This window comes from Centrocercus urophasianus, unplaced genomic scaffold, assembly GCF_019232065.1.
Source record: "Centrocercus urophasianus isolate 14NV4802_14NV808 unplaced genomic scaffold, USGS_Curo_1.0 seq_11, whole genome shotgun sequence".
NCBI classification, from domain to species: domain Eukaryota; kingdom Metazoa; phylum Chordata; class Aves; order Galliformes; family Phasianidae; genus Centrocercus; species Centrocercus urophasianus.
Genome location: NW_024884253.1, coordinates 1,752,833 through 1,776,547, shown reverse-complemented (window position 1 = coordinate 1,776,547; position 23,715 = coordinate 1,752,833). Strand labels below are relative to the sequence as shown.

General features: G+C 39.5%; 1 protein-coding gene across 8 annotated transcripts in view; it reads right to left on the bottom strand.

Moving 5' to 3' along the window:
• The window catches only part of TSNARE1 (t-SNARE domain containing 1), a 461,403-nt gene that overhangs the window by 174,773 nt on the left and 262,915 nt on the right, over positions 1-23,715 (bottom strand). For all 8 annotated transcript variants that reach the window (XM_042836518.1, XM_042836494.1, XM_042836540.1 and 5 more), the window contains one exon: positions 9,305-9,377. In XM_042836518.1, the coding sequence (XP_042692452.1) occupies positions 9,305-9,377 (73 nt within the window). The remainder of the gene's footprint in view (positions 1-9,304; positions 9,378-23,715) is intronic.

Sequence of the window (23,715 nt, the reverse complement as noted above, 5' to 3'; positions counted from 1 at the left end):
TAATGACTTCCCATCTTCTTTTGGTGATGACGAATTTATGATTGTGGTACATTCTGGAAACAAAAAAAAACTTTAAAGGCAATGCGACCACCATTTTATGAAACTGAGGGACAAGGCTGCACCAAAGCAGATGGCTGTTGTATCGAAGAATTAGGAAAAGACATTTAATTTTCCTGCCTAAACACATCTTTTCAATAGGAAGGCAGCAGAGCTGACTGGCTTTTAGATGTAACTTAATATGACACACTTGTCACATACAGACAGAAGTCATGATGACCCTCAGAGGGCTCGTTAACCCTATCTATTTACCTGTCTTATGAGATCAAGCCCTGCTAATGGCCAACAGGAGTCTTTTGTGTGAATTACTGGAGCGATAGGGGCTGGAGTGGGATTTTTGTCCAAACATATCAAGGAATAACCCCTATGACCTATGTCTTTATAGTGGCAACAATGGACCGGTTTCACAAGGCAGCATTTTCAGTAGAGCTGCTTGAAAGACAGGGAAGTGAGCTTGTAAATGAAAATTTTAAAATGCTCCCACTTGGCTATAATCAAAATGGGCCCCTTCAGGTTTCACAGTATGCTTTTATTTTTAGCACTCCAATAAGCTTAACCCTGTTTCTTCACTACAACTTCTGACAAGAATAATCTATACAGCACACTGAGAAGCATAATATAAAAAAAAAAATGTTTTTGTAATATGCAAAGTTTTCTTTCTTAATTAAAAGCCAAATTTGAGGGTGAAATTGCTGTCAGCATGAAAAAGAATTTTTCCTGTTTTAATCGCCATTTTAAAGTTTTAAGTGAGTTTCATTGCGTAAAAAAAAGGCTCAGGCTTTCCACAGGCATGACTGCTGATGTTAAATGAAGGAAAGCTATGGCAGTTTTTCCAGAGAAAAGTCTGAAAGGACTTAGGGTTAGGCATTTGCAAACTTCTATGTATATGTCACTTACAAATTCAGCACAGGATTTGTAAAATAATCTCTCCTGTTTGCTGAACTAGGGCTAAATGGGTCACATTGGTATAGAGTGTTATAGGGAAAATTTGGTGAGGTATTGGAACAGGCTGCCCAGGGAGGTGGTGGAGTCCTTGTCCCTGGAGACATTCAAGAAAAGGGCAGATGTGGCACTGGGGGACATGGTTTAGCGAGTACAGTAGGGATGTGTTGATGGTTGGACTAGATAACCTTAGTGGCCTTCTTCAATCGGAATGATTCTATGAAAAACAATTTGCAGCAGCAAGAGCTGTGATTCCGATAAAAGCAGATAGTATCTTGCTTTCTATTTGACTTTAGCAGTTCTCCAGTTCTCCCAGATGGTAACACACCACAACCCCTGGAGGTAGGGCAACAACTGCTCTAGCAAATTTTCCAAGCAGATCTGAAAAGACAATTGTAGCTGTCCTAAAATGTCATAGCCAGCTCTTCCTGCTGATTTTCTTCAGTCAACAGACCAAAGCCCGAGTCTGAATGAATATAAACGGCTATAAGACAATGGCCGAACACTAGCATAAATTTATAGCACTTCAGCTCCTGAGTGATTTATACTGTCCTTGAAATGCATCTTGGAAATGTCAAGTATCTGCTAAATATGCATGCACTGAAAAAAATGGTATTGCCGTGCCAGCGGTTCACCATGCCTGCCAGGATGTATCTTCCAGGGATTTAAAATTCAAACGTCATCTTGTGTTAATCTACTAGAAAAAAGCACGTCCTATCAGAGAATAAGGTGCCTCAAATCATAGCTCAGTGCTAAAGGGCAGAGTGCAGGACTACTTTAGTAGGTGGAAAGTAATTCGCTTTTCTTTCTTAAAGAGAAACAAGTGGTCTCAAATAACTGCTATTTTACCAGAATTCAGCTCATGTACATGCTCCTGTTGGTGCATGGTATGGCTTATCTTCCCATTGCTCAGCAATCCGAGGTATCCAATGTCCCCATATGATGCTCTCAACTAGCTTTGGGTGCTCTCAGGCTCTCCTGTTTGTAGTCCCAAATTTGAACATGGGAGGATGTTACGTCATGGCGAAAGAATCAATTCACTGCTCTTAAAATTTTCTTTTTTTTTGTTTTCTTTTTCTGATGAAAAAAGGCATTTCAACAAACACAACACTTCTCTAAGAAAATTTATGGATATCTCATGTTTTCTTTTTTCTTCCCACTAATCTCTGGAAGTAGTTTAAAAAGGAATACATAGTTGGAATGTGAAATTGCAGATACTCTTCTGTAGCACACACTATTTCAGGGAGTTGTAACCTCAAAACATTTTTTAAAAGTGATTTAAAATATTCAAACTAAAGAAAACATTATTTCAAACTGCTGTAAAATGCATTCACATTAACGGTTACAAAACCAAAATAAAATGAATAACACTGAATCACAGAATTGTAGGGCTTGGAAAGGTCCCGTGGGGATCAAAGGATGTACTAGATGATTTTAAGGGTCCCTTCCAACTCAAATGGTTCTGTGATCCATTTATACTTGCTTTTTCAAATCCAACACATGAATAATGAGATAAATGGGTAAATACCTTAATGTCATTTGTACACAGCATTATTCAAAAGTCCATTTTTGTCTACAGTTAACATAACACTCGTATCATACAGCTGGGTACGTAAGTGATCAAGTCTTACAGTTCAGTCAATCCATTGAGGAATTGCCCCATCCCTGGATGCATTCAAGGCCAGGCTGGATGTGGCTCTGGCAGCCTGGTCTGGTGGCTGGCGACCCTGCATATAGCAGGAGGGTTGAAACTAGATGATTATTGTGGTCCTTTTCAACCCAGGCCATTCTATGACTCTATGATTCTACAAAATGTCTGTCTAGGTCACGGGAAGAAATGAGGATGTTAAGGCGTTGATTCATAGAAAGAAATACATTTTATTTTTGCTTGCTGTCTTGGAAAGACCATATATTTTACTTAGAAAGTAAAGTCACTGAAATTTACAAGTCGTTTGGCAACTTTTGCGTTACATGGTTTGTTTTGTTTATTTAACCTGCTCAAGCCATGGCCTCCCAAGCAGTGTGTTTGTGGCAGAGTATGACAACTCCCAGCAAAAAGAAACCAACCACCTGGGCAGCTTCTAGCTGCATGACATTTATTGCTCAATCAAAACATTTCAAGAAACTGAGAGCACAGCAGTTCCAACTGCCCCAAGATGACTCAGTAAATTGGTGTGAGAAGAATCCTACTGGTGGCAATAAACCCCATATAAGGAAGAGCCTTGCTTCTTTTACAAAATTAGCTGGCTCATTAACTACAAGTACACCAGCCCAGTCTCATTACAAAGGTCAAACACAGAGCAGCAGACAAATCTTTAGGCGTTAGTAAATTTAGAAATCTACAGCTACCCATTATTCTTTTCCTTATGAGCAAGCAAGTGATATCCTACCAGTAGACAGCAGTAAGAGTAAATGCAGAAGTCCATGCAAAACAAAACAAAAAATCATGCTCATAGAGAGCAGAAACAGAAAAGAAGCAGAAAAACTCATCTCATTTTTATGCTGCCTATTAAGCAAAATGTATTTATCAGAGAACATCATGCTATCTCTCACCCACAATTCCAGCAATTTAGTTGTAGCAATGATCACCAACCTGCACCTGACATGAAATCAAGCAACTTCAATAAGACCAAGTGCCAGGTCCTCCAGCTGCATGGAAGAAAGAGATCTGGAGGTGCTGGTCAGTAAAACATGAGCCAGCAGTGTGCCCAGATGGCCAAGAAAGCCCGTGGCATCCTGGCTCGTGTTAGAACAGTCAGCAGGAGCAGAGAGGTGACTGCCCTTCTGAACTTGGCACTGGTGAGGCCACATCTTGAGTACCATGTTCAGTTCTGGGCCCCTCACTACAAAAAAAGACACTGGGGTCCTGCTGTGTGTCCAGAGTTGCAAAGAGCATGGAGCACAAGTCTTACGAGGAGCAGCTGAAGGAACTGGGATTGTTCAGTGTGGAGAATAGGAAGTTCAGGGGAGGCCTCATCTCTCTCCACAACTCCCTGAAAGGAGGTTGTAGCAAGTTGGGGGTCAGCCTCTTCTTCTGAGAAACTAGCATTAGGACAAGAGCTATTGGCCTTAAGTTGTGTCAGGAGAGGTTCAGGTTGGATAAAAGAAAAAAAAAATCTTAGATATTATGGTGAGGTCTTGGAACAGGCTGCTCCGGGAGGTGATGGAATCACCATCCTTGGTGCTGTTCACAAGACATAAATATGTGGCACTGAGTGACAGAGTTTATTGGACATGGTGATGATGGTTTGATGGTTGGACTAGATGATCTTAGAGGTCTTTTCTAACCTTCATGATTCTATAAACTTACAGGCCCTTCAGTGATGTCCAGATCCAGGGACTTGTGGAAAGTGAGAGCAGTGTATTCAAACCACTGTGCCCTTGAAATTCTTGTCCACAATACAATTAAGAGTAGTAGTGGTATGCAATTTCAGCAGTTGGGATAGTTTACAAGAACTACATTTACAAGTAACAAGTTTACATAAAACTGATAACAGAATATACACATAGTTTGTAGAAGGAAAACGGAGTTTTGTTTGAAGAAATGGGAAGTGTTTAGTATGCGAAAAATCACTGATTCCAAAATTCCTTCCTGTATATACTCCCTGCACGGGCTGTGCTCTGCATTGATGTGTAACTTCATGTTGCCACAAATGGCTGAAAGCAAGACGGCTGGGAGATTTCCCAATTAATCAGGAGCCAATAAGAACATCAACGTTCCCATTCACACAATAGTGTCTCAGAGATCACTTAGAAAACTTAACCAAATGAGGGACTTCACAGACCACATTCAACTAAACGCAGATGTTAGAGCTGTTACATTCAGGTATTCAGGGACCACTCTCAAGATGTGTTCATTTTCTGCAGATGTCCCAGCAGAGACACATAACTCTGGAGAGTTTAGTTAAGGATCCAGTTGGATGATTTCCCTGCTTGGCTTGCATTATTGCGTATGACAACAGACTCTTTGTCATGCTGTTCAGGCAAACTGGAGAACATGTGTGCAAAGCCTTTTGACTCTTGACAGTGTCTACATGTTAAACTAGCCTTCAGGTCAGAAAAGCAATAACGATAAAACAGGAAACAGAACTGAGCTGACTTCGGAGAAAGAAAGGGGAAAAAAAAACATTACTATTCAAAAGCTTCCAAAAAAAGTATCACATTTGCACTCACGCAAATACTCTTTCTTTGAAAGAGGCTTATTATCATCAGGCAATAACAGACAATGTGTTATGTAAGCAAACACCAGCATGACTCAAGGACTGAATATATTGACCCCATCATAAATTTCTTCCTAGACTGAAGGAAAGCACCAGCTGCCATGCTTATATTTATCTTGGCAGGTCTGTGGGTTCTAGCCTGGAAGATACCAAGTAACAACGCCTGCGAAGTGGGAGAGCATGCACTTTAAATAATGCTACGAAGTTTCTTAACTTCATGATTTTCAAATATGTATTACGCAGATTTCAAGAGTGAAAGATATGAAATCTTAGTTGCATGAAGATCTGACCCTGAGTAAGAAAAGAAATGAAAGAAAAGGAAGTCAGAGAAAGTATTTTCCTTGATGCAGTAGGATCTTCTTCCAGACAATGAGATTCACTTTGAAAATATTAATTTGTACCCACCTTGCCTGAGTCAGTGGTAGGCAGCCCTGACAATGGCTGGGACTTGGAAGCAGATGATCTTTGAGATCCCTTCCAACACAAGCCATCCTATGATTCCATTCTAAGATTGTATGTATGAACAAAGAATTAGAAGACTAATTCCCACGTCCTGCTGCTGTGATCTTAAAATTAACTGGCCAGTCTTTTGCCATTTCATTGGAGGGGGAAGGTTACAGATCAGCTGTCGTAAGGTTGGTTCCAAATTTTTCCAACATCAGAAGAAATATGACGTTTTACAAGTATCAAATATCCTAAATGTGTAGCATTTTCAGAACAACATGGATGCTTTTTGGCTTTGTGGCTTTGTGAAAAGCGACAAAGACGCAAACAGGGAAAGCTGAATTGAGACAATTTAGATGACGAATGTAGGTTTTGCTCCTTATTTTGCCATAACTAGTGAGGTTACATACACAGGTAGAAGAGAAAAAAGTTCTCCTACATGAAAAAAAGAAAAGCATTTTCTTTTGCTACTGGCAAACAGAATGCAATGACTGTATTATTCAGGTCATCCTTATTTTCTGTTACAGTGCAAACAGAAGCCTACAGAGGTAGATAAGTACACATCTGTCTTCATCAGCAGTAACAGAAATACTGATAACTGTGTTATTAATGCATCCTTCAGATGACATGAGGATTTTAGGATTTTCTTTTCCCTCACACCAATAATAAATTTGACTTCATGAAACTACGCCTATTTATGCCAGTATGGCTAATGGAAAGACAAGCCTGCAGTTGTAAAATAATGACTTTTGGTATGAAACACTGGGAACGTTCCTGCTGTTGTGGACTTGTACTTCATTCAGTTGAGTAGCTATCTGTGAGCCTGAAAGGGAGCGACTCGTAGCACTAGCTATCATCCCCGATGTAATTTACTTCTCCAAGTGCCAAGTGCTTAATTCTTAGCTTGGATGCTTTTTCTGAAGGACCTGTTTCAATGACAGTTAAGCATAGCATAACACAAACTTTATTCAGCTTGATTATTTCAATGGAAATTACTGTAGAGACTTTCGGTCTGTTATGCATGGAGAAACTTGACACGGACAGAAAGGAACTCTGGGAAGAAAACTGGATTGAGATTAGGATAGAAAGTGCATGAGATGGGATTTGCTTATGGGAGAAGGAGAAATCCCATTCCCTGCATTTGCAATAAGGTTTCACAGAGATGCTTTTCCAAGAGCTCCTGTAAATCTGTGTTGAAAATACTCTGCAAATTCCAAGGTAACCAACATAACCAGCTTGTTTTGGCTTTGAGCTTTGGGCTCACTGATACTATAATGCTTAGTTAAATATTCCCATCAAAGAGATGCCACAACTTGGAACGTACACTTCTGCAGAAGACAAAAATAACAGAGAAGCACTGCCCCATCTCTGCATTTCCCCTCATCTATTTCCTCCCTGCCTGACAGAAATTGTTCTCTACTCTACGGAGCGTTATGGATGTTCTCATTAAGGAAATGGCCCACAGAGTAGCAAAACTTCCTTTAAGGTTTTTCTAAGAAATCTGGGTTACTCTTCCTGTGCTATGCATGGCTCAGACAAGTTCTTCCCATTAATTCTCCCCAGCTCAGGGTGAACAAAAATTGTTCGTGCTACAGCCCTGGTGGGATTTTATTTTTTGCTGAATGATGCACCTCAGATTTCCTGGCTATATAGTTTTCTTGTGTCTTCTAAATTAACACACACAGAGATTTCATTTCATGCATGTAAGAGGGATGCAATAAACAAGTGTCAAGAGAACTGTCCCTTATCATCATTTCTGCTGTATTTTCACTGTGGGAGTTTCAATTCTCTTCAACAACTGACTGTTAATCTCACTTATGTCTCTGTAATATGAATGTCAAAAGATATACAATGGGATCTTTCAGCAACTGGTTGAGAAGATACTCTGAATAGTTGCCAGAGTGAGAAGATGCTTCTGAGGAAGCTACAAAAAAAATTATGCTGCAGTGAAATGGAAGAAAAAACACTTCTGATAGTGTAAAACCCAAACACACTATTTAATACAATTTTCTCACAGGCTAGTTAATACTAGGTCACTTCTGTGCATGAACAACATTCTAAAATAATAAACGTTGCTTTAAGAAAATTGGTTACAAGGATCTTGAAGCTAACTGATGTATGCTCTCACGTCCCTCAAGGCATTAACATCTGATGTACATTCTGGAGACGAATCAGGCTCTGAAGCTGTATATGTATAAAAAATAAGCTGCCCCCCCCAAAAAAAAAGAAAAAGAAAAAAGAAAAAAAAAATCAAAACAAGAAAGAATTGGTAGATATTATCTTGATTTTGTTCTGCACTTGCAAACCTGAGTGGTGTTTCTCAGTGGGATGCAGCAAGCTCATTTCAGTGTGAAAGGAGATATGTGATGCTAATAGAAATCTGCATAGGTTTGAGCATGGCAAAACAATTCAGATAGATTAATAAACAACAGAAGATTTTCTTCTTTTATAATTTACATGTGGCTGCCTTAGGACTTGATCTAGCTCCCATGTGCTCTGTGAGTACTCCAAGTGAGCAATGCAGGTTAGTAATATCTTCCCAAACCTCACTTCTCCGATGTTTAAGTCCCTCATCATGGCTTCAGGACTGTTAGCTCACAAATTTGGAACTGGAAATTGCTTTAGAAGTGCTTCATAGTATTATCATACACAAAAACCCACAAAAAAAAAAAAAAAGAAAAAAAGAAAAAAAGAATAAGAAAAAAGAAAAAAACATCTGATTGCTCTTAGCTGCATCAGAACACATCAGTAACAAAGAGAAAAGTCCAAGAAGTTTAAAAGGAACAGATCACTGTGTTTTATTCTACTATACTCTATTAAAAAAAAATGGTGATGGTCACTGGTTGGCTGCTGTTAATCATAGAATCGTTTGAGTTGGAAGGGACCCTTAAAGGTAGTCTGATCCAACTCCCCTGCAATGAACAGGGTCACCTACAGCTACATCAGGGTGCTCAGAGCCCTGTCCATCTTGACCTTGAGTGTATCCAAGGATGGTGCATCCACCACTTCTCTGGGTAATCTGTTCCATGTCTAAGAGTTTCTCTCATCTCCTCCATTCCCAAGAACCCTCCACAATGTTCTTAGCCACTGGCTGCTATAGAACAAAAAGAGGTCAATTAGTGGGCAGAAGGTTCAAGACTATGTGTGCATGTATGTCATAATGGTTGAATACTATAGATTTAGTCAAACACTTTCTTAATGTGGAGAGAAATTTCCATTTAGGAGAAGCAAGCTGCTTAATTATTTTTATTTATATTTTTTTGCCACCCTACAATAATGACAATAACTATTACTGGTGTTGTACTGTTTAACTAGAACTCCAGGTAGGAATTAAAAAAAAAAAAAAGAATCCCTTTATAGTTAATGCTACATATTCTTCAGCTTCTTTGTTGTAGTCAAAATTGGACAAATTTTTCTCACCTCAGAATCTTTTTTTTATGCTAAATATATCTAACTAATCCAAATGTAAGAACACTATTGCATAGAGCAGTTTGTCAGATCAAAACATCACTAAGGGCACAAAACACAGGAAAATTAATTGCAGCATCACTATTAAATGCAGTTTCTTCTGAGAGAACACACAGCAACACATTGGAATGGCCTAGGAGCACAACAAAACATACTTCAGCAGTGATACCTACCTATTGTGTCTCCTTGCTCATGCACCATGGAGGCCAGGTCTTTAATGATCTGGTTCACATCCAGCATGTCACTCTGAAAAGACAGAAAACATAAAAGGCATGTTTCATAACCAAGCTTTGTAACAAGAAAAAAAAAAAAAAAAAAAAAAAAAAAAAGTAGGAAGAAAAAGGAGAAAAAAAAGTAGGAAAAATAAAATAAGGAAGAGAAAGAATAAGAAAAAAAAATATCTATGTAGAATTAAAAGAAAAAGTCCAAGTGCTCCGTACACCCATGGTAAATCAAAAACCCCTTTAAACAATGCCATGGTTTATTGGATCTAAGTAAGCCAGTTGAGTTGAGTTTTCTATAAGAAACAGGTAAAATGATATGATTTTACGGTTGCTTTTCAGAACTTCAGAATCCTAAGAGGAAAAAAGCAACAATAAAAGCAACTGCTGCAAACCTACCTCTTAAAAAAAAAAAAAAAAAAAAAAGAGATACATTTGGTGCAAACCATTCATCCTAAAGTGCAGATCCTTACATTGGAGAAGCCCATTTTTAGAATGGCATTCATCTGGTAAAAAAAACTATTTGCAAATTGATGCTGCTCCAATCAAAAAATCACTGAATTTGAATCTCTTTATTGGTAGACCATCAAGAAATCACTCCATCAATCAGGCTGTGTTTGATGAATGGATTAATTTATATTTCTAAATGTACCAGAAGTAAAATTAATAGATTAAACACAGAAATTTTTCTAGTTCTAAGACAGCAATCTCCAGAGACTTTGTTTCCCTATTATCTGAACAGTTACCATACACAACAGCAAATGTGAGCATATGTTGACTTTTTATGTCACTGCCTTTTATAAAAACAATTAACCTAGCAATAACAGACATAATAATGCAGACACTGCTAAATGCACTACCAGTAAGGCAACATTAGCAGAGCAGAAAAAAAAAAGACACTCAAGCAGGATGCATTTAGTTTAGCTGTACTACTTCAAGAATCACAGAATCATTGAGGCTGTCAGGAATCTCTGGAAATCATTTAATACAATGCTCCAAGCAGGTTGCTCAGAACCAAGTCCACTTGTTTTTGCATATCTTCAACAACGTTCATAGACTGGGCAACAGTATGTCCATGTGTTCCTTGTACTGGGAACCCAGCATTTCAGATATGCTGAGCAGGGAGGTAGGAGTATCTGCTTTGATCAGTTGGCAGTGCTGCTTGCTTAAAGAAGCCCAGAATGCTGCTGGCCTTCTTTCCCGCAATGGTGCACTGATGGCTCAATTTCAGCTTGCTGCCCATCTGCACTTAGGACAGAATCACAAAATCATAGAATCATTTGAGTTGAAAGGGACTTCTAAAGGTCATCCAGACCAATTCCCCTGCAATGAACAGGGACGTCTACAACTAGATTAGGTCGCTCAGAGCCTGGTTCAAAGAGACTTCTGAAGAAAATACCTCTTCTCTGCAAGCTTTCCATATAGACAGCCAGTCCCCAGTCTGTAATGGTGTTGCCTGGAGTTATTTCTCCCCAGGGACAGGACTTGTCACTTCCAGTTACTGTATCTCATGCAGTTTCTTCCACTGAACATTTCCCCAGCCTATCAAGGTTTTGATTTCAGCATAACCACCTGCTATTCAACAGCAAGGATCTGAAGTCAAGATAATAAATATGCACTGCTTCACATTCATCCATAGTGACAGTCATCTCATGGTAAAAAGCTATCAGGTTAGTTAGTTACATTTTCTTTCTTCCAGTCTTTGGGAACATCCCCTGATTCCTATTCTTCAAATATGATCAAGAGTGGCCTCACAATGACACTGGAAAACTCCAAAGCTTTTGGTTCATCCAATCAGGTCTCATGGGCTTAATCACAGAATCATATAATTGTTTGAGTTGGAATGGACCCTTAATGACCTTCTAGTCCAACTCCCCTGCAGAGAACAGGGACATCTACAGCTCAGTCTGGCTGACCAGAGCCTCCTTCAGCTTGACTCTGGATGTTTCCAAGGATGAAGGTATGTTCATTTGGTATAAATGCCCCTCAGCCTGATGCTCTATCATCAAGAAACTTCCTTGCTGCAGACTTTCCCTCTACTCTCAGAACACAGTCTTACCAGTACAGTAAGCTGAAGAAGGCATTAATCCATACTTTTGTGTCCTTTATCTTTAGTTCTCACGCCCTCTTGACATATCTTTTCAGCTTTTCCTTCCATCCTTTCGTACACACATCCCCAACTCCTGACTTTCTAAACTTTTTGTTGGCAGACTGCAATCATATCTGACAGAGTGGCACAAAGACATTAAGTTTCTAAGAATTTCATTGAAGGAGTAGATAAATGGGTTTAAGGAAAATTTGACAACTAGACAGCAGAGAATCCAAAATACAGAAATATGAGTACATTGATTCTATAAATATTTCACAAGTTGATGGATACCAAAAACTCTAAACAACACATACAAGGGCACAGCAAACCAGACTTCTTCACTTCAGTTCACTCACAGAATCAATTGTCCGGATAACACAAGAATTATAAAATTAAAATCAAACACAAGCTCAACCAAGAAAGCATCATTACATCTGCACAACAGAGGAGCAGCAACACATGCCTAATGTAATATCTGAGATCAAGATGTTTTCTGAAACACTGAAAGTGCTCTGAAGAACCTGCTTCTCCCAGGGCTAATTGCACAGTAATTAACTTGTTTGCTTGGATTCTGTTGCAACTCCACCATCACGCTAAAATGTCAGCTTGTTTCCATCCCGCTTCTCAAGAATTCAGGATTTGTTATGGATAAATTTAGGAAATGAATAACAAAATGAATACACATCCTTCTGAAGTTTGTTATAAGAATGTAAGTGGCAGAACATTTAATCATAAAATGCAATGGAATCACAATCACTGGCAATAAAGCCTGAGAGTACCATTGTGAATTTGTGAATATGTTCAAAATGTTGAATAACTGAGGAAGTAGGAAAAACAAAAGACTTAAGAAATTGTGAGAAATCATAATAAAACAACAAAAATGAAAGAACACAACCAAAACCTGCAAACAAAGATGGGGTAATGCATCACAAAATGCATTCACTTGTCAGCCTAAATGAAGCTTTAATTATGTATGGTATTATTCATAACTTGTAAATTCTGTAGAATATTTTTTAAAAGCAATAATGTCTAAGTAACTTTGATTACACCAGACCACTGTGGTCATAAATCACTGTCAAGGAATGAGGAGAAATTTGTGGTGATTTTTTGGATAGAGGAGTTGTGGGGTTTTTATTTGTAAAAATATTTGAAAGAAGAAGGTTTAATAAAATGTAAATAAATGAGAATTAACTTGAACGTGTTGTTCTGCTCTCATTTAACTGCTTAGTAAAAGATGATTAAAGAAATATTAAACAAATAAACAAACACACAAACAAACAAAAAAGCACTAAAAAAAGCCCATAATGCTCATTTGTCTCTCTTGGTTAAACTGCCATTGACATCAGTCTTCACTTTCTGTTACAAATAACATAAACAAAATTCTTCCTGCACTTCAATCAGCCTGTTTTGTTTTACTCCGCTTCTTTTAAAGCACTTCAAGTGAACACAGCCTAAAACTTGTCCTTTTATTTGTACATATATTAGGTTAGAAGGAAGCTATTGTAATATATTGAATTACACCTCCACTCAGTTTTTCCACTGGAATAAACTATGCAGGCAATTCGATCTAACAAAGATCAGCTGGGTCCACGTAGGGCCCTCCTCAGCTATTTACTGTAAGGAATTGGGCTGCCTGCTTGCTGATCCCAGAATATTATGATGAGAAGGGGGAAAAGGGAAGGAGTGAGAAAGGAAATTCACACTGTGTATGAATTGTTATGTCTCAGATTTGTCCTTTTTATGCAAGTAGTTGTGAACAACTTTGTGGCTGTAGCGTATAGATCACTTTCAGATCATTGTATCAATGCTTAAAATTATTGTTCGGCAAATATGGGTTATTTAAAACCAGATTCTGAGGTGGTAGGAAGGAAAAATTGTGGCTCTTCGCTGTAAGAAAAAACAACAGAGGCAGTTGTAAGGCACAGAGTACAAAGCAATCTGACCTGAAGCAAGCAATATGCTGAATAATTTAACCTGGCAATGTGAAGTTTCCAAGCCCTGGTATATGTAAGCAAAATAAAAAGAAAAAAAAAAAAAAGGAAGAAAAATAGCTAGAAATAAAGACCATCTATAATGGCATATACCTAGCAGCTATGTTTCTGTTTCTCCTTGCCAAGTTATCTCTATCATGAAGTACCTCTGAACTTGCCTGGCATCAGAGTTTGTTAACAGAATCAAATTGCATTGGTTTCCCCAGTTTTGCACACAGTACGCAGAATTGAAAGTGAAATAATGCTCCTCATAAATCTCTTTGACTCCACCAAAACTGGGAGTACAACAGCAGCCCGTTTCAAAAATGTGTTGTTCCTGCCAGCTACTTAGGTTGGAGTTTCTTGCTTTTTAATCAACATCAGCCTCGACTGGTTGTCAACAATTCAGACCCTATATTCAGCAGCAAGAGGGAGACAGATTTAAATCATTCATGTTTTAATTTTTTTTTCCAAAGGAGAAGTTTATGTAAGACAAGTCATTAATATAGTCAGAATATGGTGAAAATAAATGTCATGTGATAAAGACCTGCCAGCTAACAAGCAATGTAAATGAGAAAAATAGAACACAGAAGAATCTGGAACTCTAAAAAACTGGAGCATTTATTCTGGACAGAGAAAATGCGTTTAGTAAGTTCTGAACAGAAAGCACTAGGCAATTATGGAAAAACTAAATGAGTAATTTCACCTGACTTTTTAAGTGAAGAATGTCACTGCAAAGTACCCAGAATTTGGAAAATTTCTTTAATTCCAACTCTTGCACAGTAACTTTTGGAAATACAAGTTTGCAGATAAACTGAAACTTTACATTTCCCATTTTTTACTTCAGCAAGACCACAATCTCAACATTTTAAAAATGAATCTGGGGACAAGTTGAGTCGTAAAACTCAGACATTGTTCCCAAGATGGGAACAACCTTATCATAAATCCCAGCAGCCTGTTTCCCCACAGAATGAACATTACTGAGATAGTCACCAACACAGCAAATAAGTAAACCTCCCCTCACTTCCACTTTCATGACTAATGAGCTGAAGATTCATTGATACAGAAAACTTAGAACACAGCCCTGACATTACTCATATTCTAAGGACACTTCTGTATTCCAACCACAAAAGTAACACTAAATAAACCAGAAAGGGGAAACATGCTCTCTGGAAAAGGATGCCAAAAAAAAAAAAAAAAAAAAAAAAAATATCATACACAATCAATATTTTCTCTGTCCTACTTAGCAAAATTCCAGAATCCTTTATTGATGTCAGCCCAAAGGATAACTCACACGTGCTTCTAAGGATCTTTGATTAAGTTTGTGCAAAAAATGGCATCAGAAATATCACTGGTCTGTTCTATTTAGCATATGGGCATATATGTGTACTTGCAAACTATCCATTCACATTTTACAGAACTACCAAATAACATCTATACTGTTTGCTGGCTAGTTATTCAAGTGATGCTGAAATCTACAACTGAGATGCCATTCTGCCCCACCATCTTGGAACAAGCTATAAAGTAAATCTGAAATAAACTCTGAAGTATGTAATATAATGTCCAGGTGTTCATGTCCCCAAAATGAAACAAACAAACAAACAAACAAAAACACCTTACTACTTATCCTGAGGTACTGGAACAGGCTGCCTAAGGAGGTGGTAGAGTCACCATCCTTGGAGGTTTTCAAGAAAAGCTTAGAGGTGGCACTGTGGGACACAGTTAGTGAGCATAATGGGGATGGGCTGATGGTTGGACTAGATGATCCCAGTGGTCTTTTCCAACTTTAATGATGCTGTGATTCTTGAGGGGGACAACAAGGAAGAAAAAAACTCCACAAAACCCAAACACTTTGTAGTGTATACTACGTTCCACCAAAAAGATGCTGAGATGTTCCACATATACTTATATATATTATTATATATATTATTATATATTATTTTATATATATTATATAATTATATATGATATATTTGCAATATCACTGGGGCATTTCTTACTCTTTGGTTCACTACATATGAATCACATGTAAAAAGCACAGAGAAGGACAAATCCATGCAAGGTACATCTATCCCCTTTCTCTTCTTAAAATCACAGGTAAGAAGGAACAGAAAAAAGCTTATATAAGAAGTCAGCAAGCTCCTCTGATGCTAGATGTGCAGAAGCTAAATCTTACTGTAACAGTCTTTCAACAAATATTTTTCTCTTGTCTGTGGCTGGGAAGAAAAAAAATAGTATTCTATAAATCAAACTGATTCAACCTAAGCAGCAGCAGACCAGCAGAAAATTGTTTTGAGGGCAGAAGCTATATAGAACAGCAATTACAGACTGAATTAGATCTCCTTTGGGACAGCACAAGAGCCACTGTGGGGAGTTACTCTCTTTCCCTTGCTCACTTGTGTGTGCTCGCTCTCTGTTTTGTTGGTGGTGCCATCTTGGGAGGTGTAGCACTGCCCTGCATAATTAAAACAGTTGTGTGTAGATTCAGCATGCTAATCCCATCTTCTCAGGGACAGAGGAATCATGAAATGTGGCATAAACATTCTTCCTGACCACCAAAAGCCAAACAGTGAAAAGAGAGCGGAGGGGAGGTGTGATGGCAGCCTACAGCTCCTCAAAGGGAGCTGAGGGGCAGCACGGAGCTCTGCTCTTTGATGACAGGTCCAGTGGCAGAGGGAACGGCATGGAGGTGCCTCTGGAGAGAGTCAGCTGGGTGTCAGGAAAAGATGCTGCATTGAAGAGCAGTGGGCACAGCTAAAGCTGCCGGAGTTCAAGGAACTCTCAGACGCAGGATTTGGATTTTAGGTGGTTCTGTGTGGAGCCAGGAGTTGGGCTCCATGATCTTAGTAGTCAGCACGGGTTCGCAAGGGGGAGGTCGTGCTTGACCAACCTGGTAGCCTTCTATGATGTTGTCTCTGGCTGGGTGGATAGGGGGAAAGCAGTGGATGTAGTCTACCTTGATTTCAGCAAGGCATTTGATACCGTCCCCCACGACATCCTTATAAGAAAGCTGAGGAAATGTGGGATAGATGAGTGGACAGTGAGGTGGGTTGAGAACTGGCTGACTGACAGAGCACAGAGGGTCGTTGTTGGTGGTGCAGAGTCCGGTTGGAGACCTGTAACCAGCGGTGTTCCTCAGGGGTCGGTGCTGGGTCCGGTCTTGTTCAACATCTTCATCAATGACCTTGATGAGGGGATAATGGCCACCCTCAGCAAGTTTGCTGATGATACGAAGTTGGGAGGATTGGCTGACATGCCTGAAGGCTGTGTTGCCATTCAGCAAGACCTGGATAGGCTGGAGAGCTGGGCAGAAAAAAAACGGATGAGGTTTAACAAAAGCAAGTGCAGAGTGTTGCATCTGGGGAGGAATAATTCCATGCACCAGTACAGGTTGGGGGATGACCTGCTGGAGGGGAGCTCTGCGGAGAGGGACCTGGGTGTCCTGGTGGATGATGGGTTGGCCATGAGCCAGCAGTGTGCCCTTGTGGCCAAAAAGGCCAATGGCTTACTGGGGTGCATTAAAAAGAGCGTGTCCAGCAGGTCGAAGGAGGTGATCCTCCCCCTCTACTCTGCCCTGGTAAGACCTCATCTGGAGTACTGTGTCCAGTTCTGGGCTCCCCAGTACAAAAAAGACAAGGATCTCGTGGAAAGAGTCCAGCGGAGGGCCACGAAGATGGTGAAGGGCCTGGAGCATCTCTCCTACGAGGAAAGGCTGAGTGAACTGGGTCTGTTCAGCCTTGAGAAAAGGAGACTGAGAGGGGACCTGATCCAGGTCTATAAATATCTAAGGTGTGGGGGGCAGAATGGTGAGGCCAGACTGTTTTCAGTGGTGAGTGGAGACAGGACGAGGGGAAACGGCTGGAAACTGCAGCATAGGAAGTTCCGCACAAATGTGCGCAAGAACTTCTTTACGGTGAGGGTGACGGAGCACTGGAACAGGCTGCCCAGGGAGGTGGTGGAGTCTCCTTCTCTGGAGATGTTCAAGACCTGCCTGGATGCCTACCTGTGCGACCTACTGTAGGGAACCTGCTTTGGCAGGGGGGTTGGACTCGATGATCTCTGGAGGTCCCTTCCAACCCCTACAATTCTGTGATTCTGTGACTCTGTGATCTTTGTCTGTCTCTTCCAGTCTCAAGACATTTAATGGTTCTATGACATACCTCGATCTCATAAGGCAGAGGTGAGGCTTTAGCAGAGAAAACCAAAACAGGGATGAACAATGCTCCTCAGAACAGCCAGCTGGAAACATAATTCATTACACTCTTAGCACTGACCCAAGGATATGTTTAACCTACCATACCCTCCTCAGTGCAAATGTTTGAGCAAATTTCTGTGTACTGAAGAGGGCAATGGTGGCACTTGGGAAGCCCAAATGACTGCATATTTGAAGCAGAGGCAGGAACAACAACTGCAGAACTGGTAAAACCAGAAAAGGCATCAACATATTTAATGCAGCTCACTTCCCTTTGTCCACCCTAGTGGACATCTCACACATCATCTGATCACTGTTTATTCTACTGATGATCTTGAATGAATTGGACGTAAGACCTCCAAGTCACCTTCTCTATCACCCTCAGAGTGCCTTCTGACCAGCAGCAATCTGAAGAGGATTTTGTTTGACACGTGGTTCCCATGGAAAGCTTCTCTCCCCTTAGCCATCCAACCCTGTCTGAAAACTTGTCTGGACCCCTTCTGTTAATACTAAGTCTCATCTTTTGTGATACCACCCAAAAGGTGTGATAAAGAGCATGAAGGTGCTACAGAATGTAACTGTGAATATTTTGTTAGCATCTTTTAGTCACCTTTCTCTGGTGCTTCACAACTGGTGCTTCACAACTGTGTTATTTAAATCACACTGCCTACAAATATGCATTGCATCATTATCCTCCACATATTCTATACCTCTATACCTCTATATACCTATATATACCTATGTATATATCCCAGACTATTTAGGACAGATCATAGAATCATAGAATCACCAAGGTTGGAAAAGACCTAAAAGATCATCCAGACCAACCGTTCACCTATTACCAATAGCTCCCACTAAACCATGTCCCTCAACACAACATCCAGTCTCTCCTTGAACACCCCCAGGGTCGGTGACAGATATTTTCTTTCATGGGAACTTTATCAGTTACCAGTCCATGCTGAAGGTCAGAAGTGAACTGGTGTCTCAGGGAAATGGGATACTACAAATGACAGGAACAGATACTTTGACCTCTCAAAGACACTCAGATGTGGAAATGTGAGATGAGTTAATGGAGAACCTCATCAATATTTCCGATTTGAAAGAGGTATCCTCCCTTTATATTTGGGAATCTGAAGCATACAGGAAGTAGCAAAGATCGTGTAAGAAATTCTTATTAACCAGGGTTTGGAACTTCTAATTAATCTACATCCAAAGTTATACTTAAAGACAGCAGTTATAAAAGTATTTGGCTTCGTATATGTGCATACATGTGAACACTGTACAGCCATACATACACTTTTATTCTTCTATACCCAACCAAAAACACACATCCTCTTGTACAAACAGTAACTATATATATAGATACACTCCTATTTTTAAGATCTTACTTACCCCAACATACACCAAGTATTAATTGGGCATTTAAGGATTAGCAAATTGCAGAGACACAAACATAACCTATTTCAGTCTACAGTAGAGCAAAACAGAACCTAAATCTTACATGTTTCTCCTAGCTAATCGCTCTGCTGCAAGATAAGCAGTGATGCTGATGTGTTCTGATAATAGGCAAACAAACAAATATTAGTCTGCTTTGCTTAGTCCTGACAACAAATGTTGTATTGATATTATTTTATCTTAAAGTCAAAGGCACAATAGTTCCATATTTAATATAGTTTGACAAGGGCTAATGATTTTAAACTGAAAGATTTAGATTAGAAATAAAGAAGTTATTTACTATGAAGGCTCTAGAGTCACTGCAACAGGTTGTCAAGAAAGGCTATGGATGCCCCACCCCTGGAGATGTCCAGGCCAGGCTGGGTGGGGCTATGGGTAACCTGATCCAAATGTTGGACTAGATGATCTTTAGAGGTCCCCTCCAATATAAACCATTCTGTTATTCTGTGATTCTATGGTTCTATGATTCTTTAATATCAAGCAAGAAAGGCTCTTATCAGAAAACCAAGAAATAACATCTGTGTGGAGAGCAAAGGAATTATTAGTCAAGGTGCAGAGCAAACTCATCTGTGATGGATGAGATCAGGTGCATTTATGCATTCTGCATAAAGCAAAGTGCTTCCTCCATTTCCAACTCTCTCCTCTTCCCCTGGAAAGTCATTAAGACCCCAACTGCTCACTGCCCACGGTGAAAGCTATAGGGAGATCCACACCCTATGTGAATTGAAAGGGAAGTGATTTCATTACTTTCACAACTACAGAATTATAAAATTGTTTGACTTGGCAGGGTCTTTTGAAAGCCAACTGGTTCAACACCCCTGCAATGAACAGGGACGTCTACAGCTAGAACAGGTGTCTCTGAGCTCCATCCAGCCTGATCTTGAATGTCTCCTTCGGGGCAATCATGGGGGAGAATATCAGCTCTCCTCTGCATATGGGGGAATGCCACCATCTTATTTCCCTTTTCTCACTGTCTGCTGTCACTGCATTTTATTAACACAGCCGGTGCAAATCTCTGGGATATTGTAACACACATTTGGATGTCACAACATTAAAAATCTATTAGATTGGTCACACCTAATGTTTGTTGTCACATGCTTCTTAATTTGTGCCTTTGTTTGGACAACGTCACAAAACAACTATCCACGTCCAAATGACAAACCCAACGTTTTGCTCTCCCACAAGCAAGTTTCTAGCTGCTTCGCAACCAAAGAAAGATCAATATCTCATGTTTCCAACAAAGCAATACTGTTTCTGATTTCTGTTATGTCAGAAATCTTCCTGTGTGATTTTTGCGCAAGTCATCTGTCCCACCTTCCTGCAAGGTGTGTTAAGGGGTCCATTCCACAGTTAAATTTGTTTATGGGGCAGATTTGTGCCACAACAGATGAATAAAATATACAGAAAAAATAAATGCAGACATAAACAGAGATAATGAATTGCTGATATTGTGGCATTCATATTCTGGAAACAGAAATGCCTAGTGATGAAGAAAGGTTCTGAAGTTATATAACCATTAAAAACTAGAATACAAGTCATAGCTTCAGGGGTTGTGGATTTGCTGGTCTGATGCACTGAGAACAAAAATGAGATACAAAACAGACATAAAAACAGCCACATCAACTGGAGAAGAGCTGTCCACCCATAATGATCCACTGCCTTATCTGAGAACAGTCTTTTATCAGCAACAGCTCACTCAGTCTTTTGCAAGAGCTGGGCAATAAACACACTGATGAGATGCAATTGCCATGAACTGGTTCATGCTGTGGATACCTGTCCAACAGGAACTATTAATTCACATTATATGGTTATATCAGCTTCCAAACTGCTCCAATGAGCCATGGGTCTCTTCAGCAACAAACTGCAAGAAGGGAGATACATGGCTTCATACTGCAATCTATTTTTTTATTATTATTTTTTTCAGGTTTTTTTTCAATACATGTCCCCTATTTGGGGACATGTAGTCTTCTGAAAAAAATAAAGTTATTTTAATACTTACAGCTAAACATTTTTGCAGCTGTTCAGATGATCTCCCAAGAACTAAGTGACCAAAGATATGGAAATTCATATCCAAACTCCAAACTCAGTATCTTACACACTGACTTTTCCTTTAGCATCACCTACTTTCTGCCCTGGGCTGAAGTATATAAACTAATACAAGTAGTGTGAGAAGTAGCTGTAATCTATCTCACTGCCTGATTCCAGCCCCAGGAAAGGTAGTTTATTGCAGGCAGTTTGTTATCTTCAGAAATCGTAACGGTGCAAAGATTATGACAAAAACTTCAACTTTTTCTACACTTCGTTTGCAGCCCTATTAATTCTTTACTCTGGATTTATTTCCATGAGGGTCATTTAACCAGAAACATACAATGAAGAAATACATTTTCTTTTTAGGAGTGTTCTGGGAAATCAAGCAATTAGTGCAATGTTAAACTGTCATGTATTATCAATTGCCACTCAATTATTTTCCTTAAGTAAAATACTGATCGCAGAGTCTGATCTGCAGCTATGAGGTGCTGCATTCACAGCTCTCCTTTATTTAGGTGCACTATTTATTCTTGCAAAATCAAAAAATATATGTATCTAATTTTAACTGAAAAGGGAAAGACAAAGAGACAATGGAGAGAAGGAGAGTGACAATACATAGTGTTTTTTTCACAATTTTCTGCTATATGGTTTCAAGCTATGCCAGAAGAGGTTTGGGTTGGATATTAGGAAAAATTTCTTCTCAGAAACAGTGGTGAGATATTGCAACAGGCTGCCCAGGCAGGTGATGGAATCACTGTCCCTGGAGACGTTCAAGAAACATACAGATGTAGCACTGAGAGACGTGGTTTAGTGGAAATCATGGGGATGGGATGATGGTTGGATTAGTGATCTTAGTGGTCTTTCCATCCTTAATGATTCTATATTGCCAGTTCTAATGTTGAAAATAGCTGTACTCTAAACAGAGTCTGCAGTCAATCTTCAGTACAGGTGGAAACCATGGCTTTGATGCAGGGAGGACCCTGCCTCTTAAAGATGTCACTGAATGTTGGAAGAATCTGTCCTCTGCCTCCAGGACAGTCATCACATATCCTAATTCTACCCAAAGTTCAGACAGTCCTTAATGGTAGAAACTGGGCAAAGAGAAGCATCTGTATATAAAAGAAAATGGATATGCTATGTCTTGTCCTACGTATTTCTAGAAACAAACAGTATGTTCTTTGCAGACTACTTGAAATTTCAGCTCTGTGGACTGCTGACTATATTGTTGACACTTACCTTGTGTATTTTCAGCCAGTAATGCAGACCTCCTTAAAGGAATAAATGCTGAGTAAAGGCACCTGAGGGACAATTAATTAAAGCACAGCTTGAGGCTTAGGAAAGGAAGGCTTGACAGCTCACACATCCTGTAAAAATCAGACTTGATGGAGTTGACTTTGTTGAGCAACCTTCATACAGCTTTAGGTTCCATTCTGCATGTAAGATAGCTTCTTTTTAGAAGTATCCATTATATCCAAAATGATTAATCTCATTGTTCATCGATTACTTTTAATGTTTAATTCATACTTATCTCTCTCTAGTTACTATCTGGTAATTTGTAACTACTTTCAAGCTTAATGTTTTAAATTATTCTATCCTTTTTTCAATGCTATTACACATCGAGAATCTCAATGCAATCATCGCGGCTCAACTAATCACTGCTGCACTTTCTGAGCCTGCAGTTGGTAAATTCCTGTAATCTCTCTTCATAAATTACGTGTAATACTTCTTCCTCATCTCCTTCCCTTTGGATTGCCTCCAAATTTCTAATAGAAAAAACTAGTCCAAGCAGCTCTCTCTCATTTCTTACACACCTTCCCATCAGATAAACATTGCCTTAGGCAGACTTTGAAAAATGTATGTCCATTTGCATTACTTTTCAACTTTCTGTATTTATTTTCCAGATGGAAATTTCCATGTCTTGGTTAAAACTGCGTTAGTGACTTACATCATGCTGATGAGCAGCGTTTTGCCCATGTCTCAAAGGTGAGTGAGTTGCAAAGTATGAATGGTCTAGAAAAGTTATTTTGTTGACTTCAGCAATACGATCTGAGATTCTCAGGGCAAGTCCTTCAGTTTCGTCAGTATAAAGAAATTAGAAAGGTGCAAATCTTTCCACCCTGCAATCCCAGAGTCACTCTGAAGAAAAGTTTCCCTAGGCTTCCTCAGTAGGCACAAGAGGGAGACAGGCACCTTCAGAAAGCAGCAGATTTAAACCAGTGAGATGAGTCTGCAAAATAGTAAGTAGCACTGCAAAGAGGGAGAATTCTCTGAGTCATTGTTCTCAGAGAGAAAAATGTTCCAAAAATGCAATTTGGACCATCAACCCTGCGGATAACATATCCATATGTTCATGCTGATTGGTGGTCAAGATGCATTTAGAAAATGCTCTTAGTTTAATATCTGGTTTAACTCTTTAGTTTGCCCTGTGTGGGGTCAAGATCACATCTGGAGTGCCATCATGAGTTTTTCCTTATTTTCTCTCTATGTTTTCACTCTGAAATGCCTGAGATTTCACAGGCTTTATTTATTTAAGCCATGAATCCCTTCATTCTACTTTCATAGCCACACTGATCTCACTGTCCAGTGCAGTTTTTCCCCATCAGTTCCTCTTCATTATGGGCTTTAGATA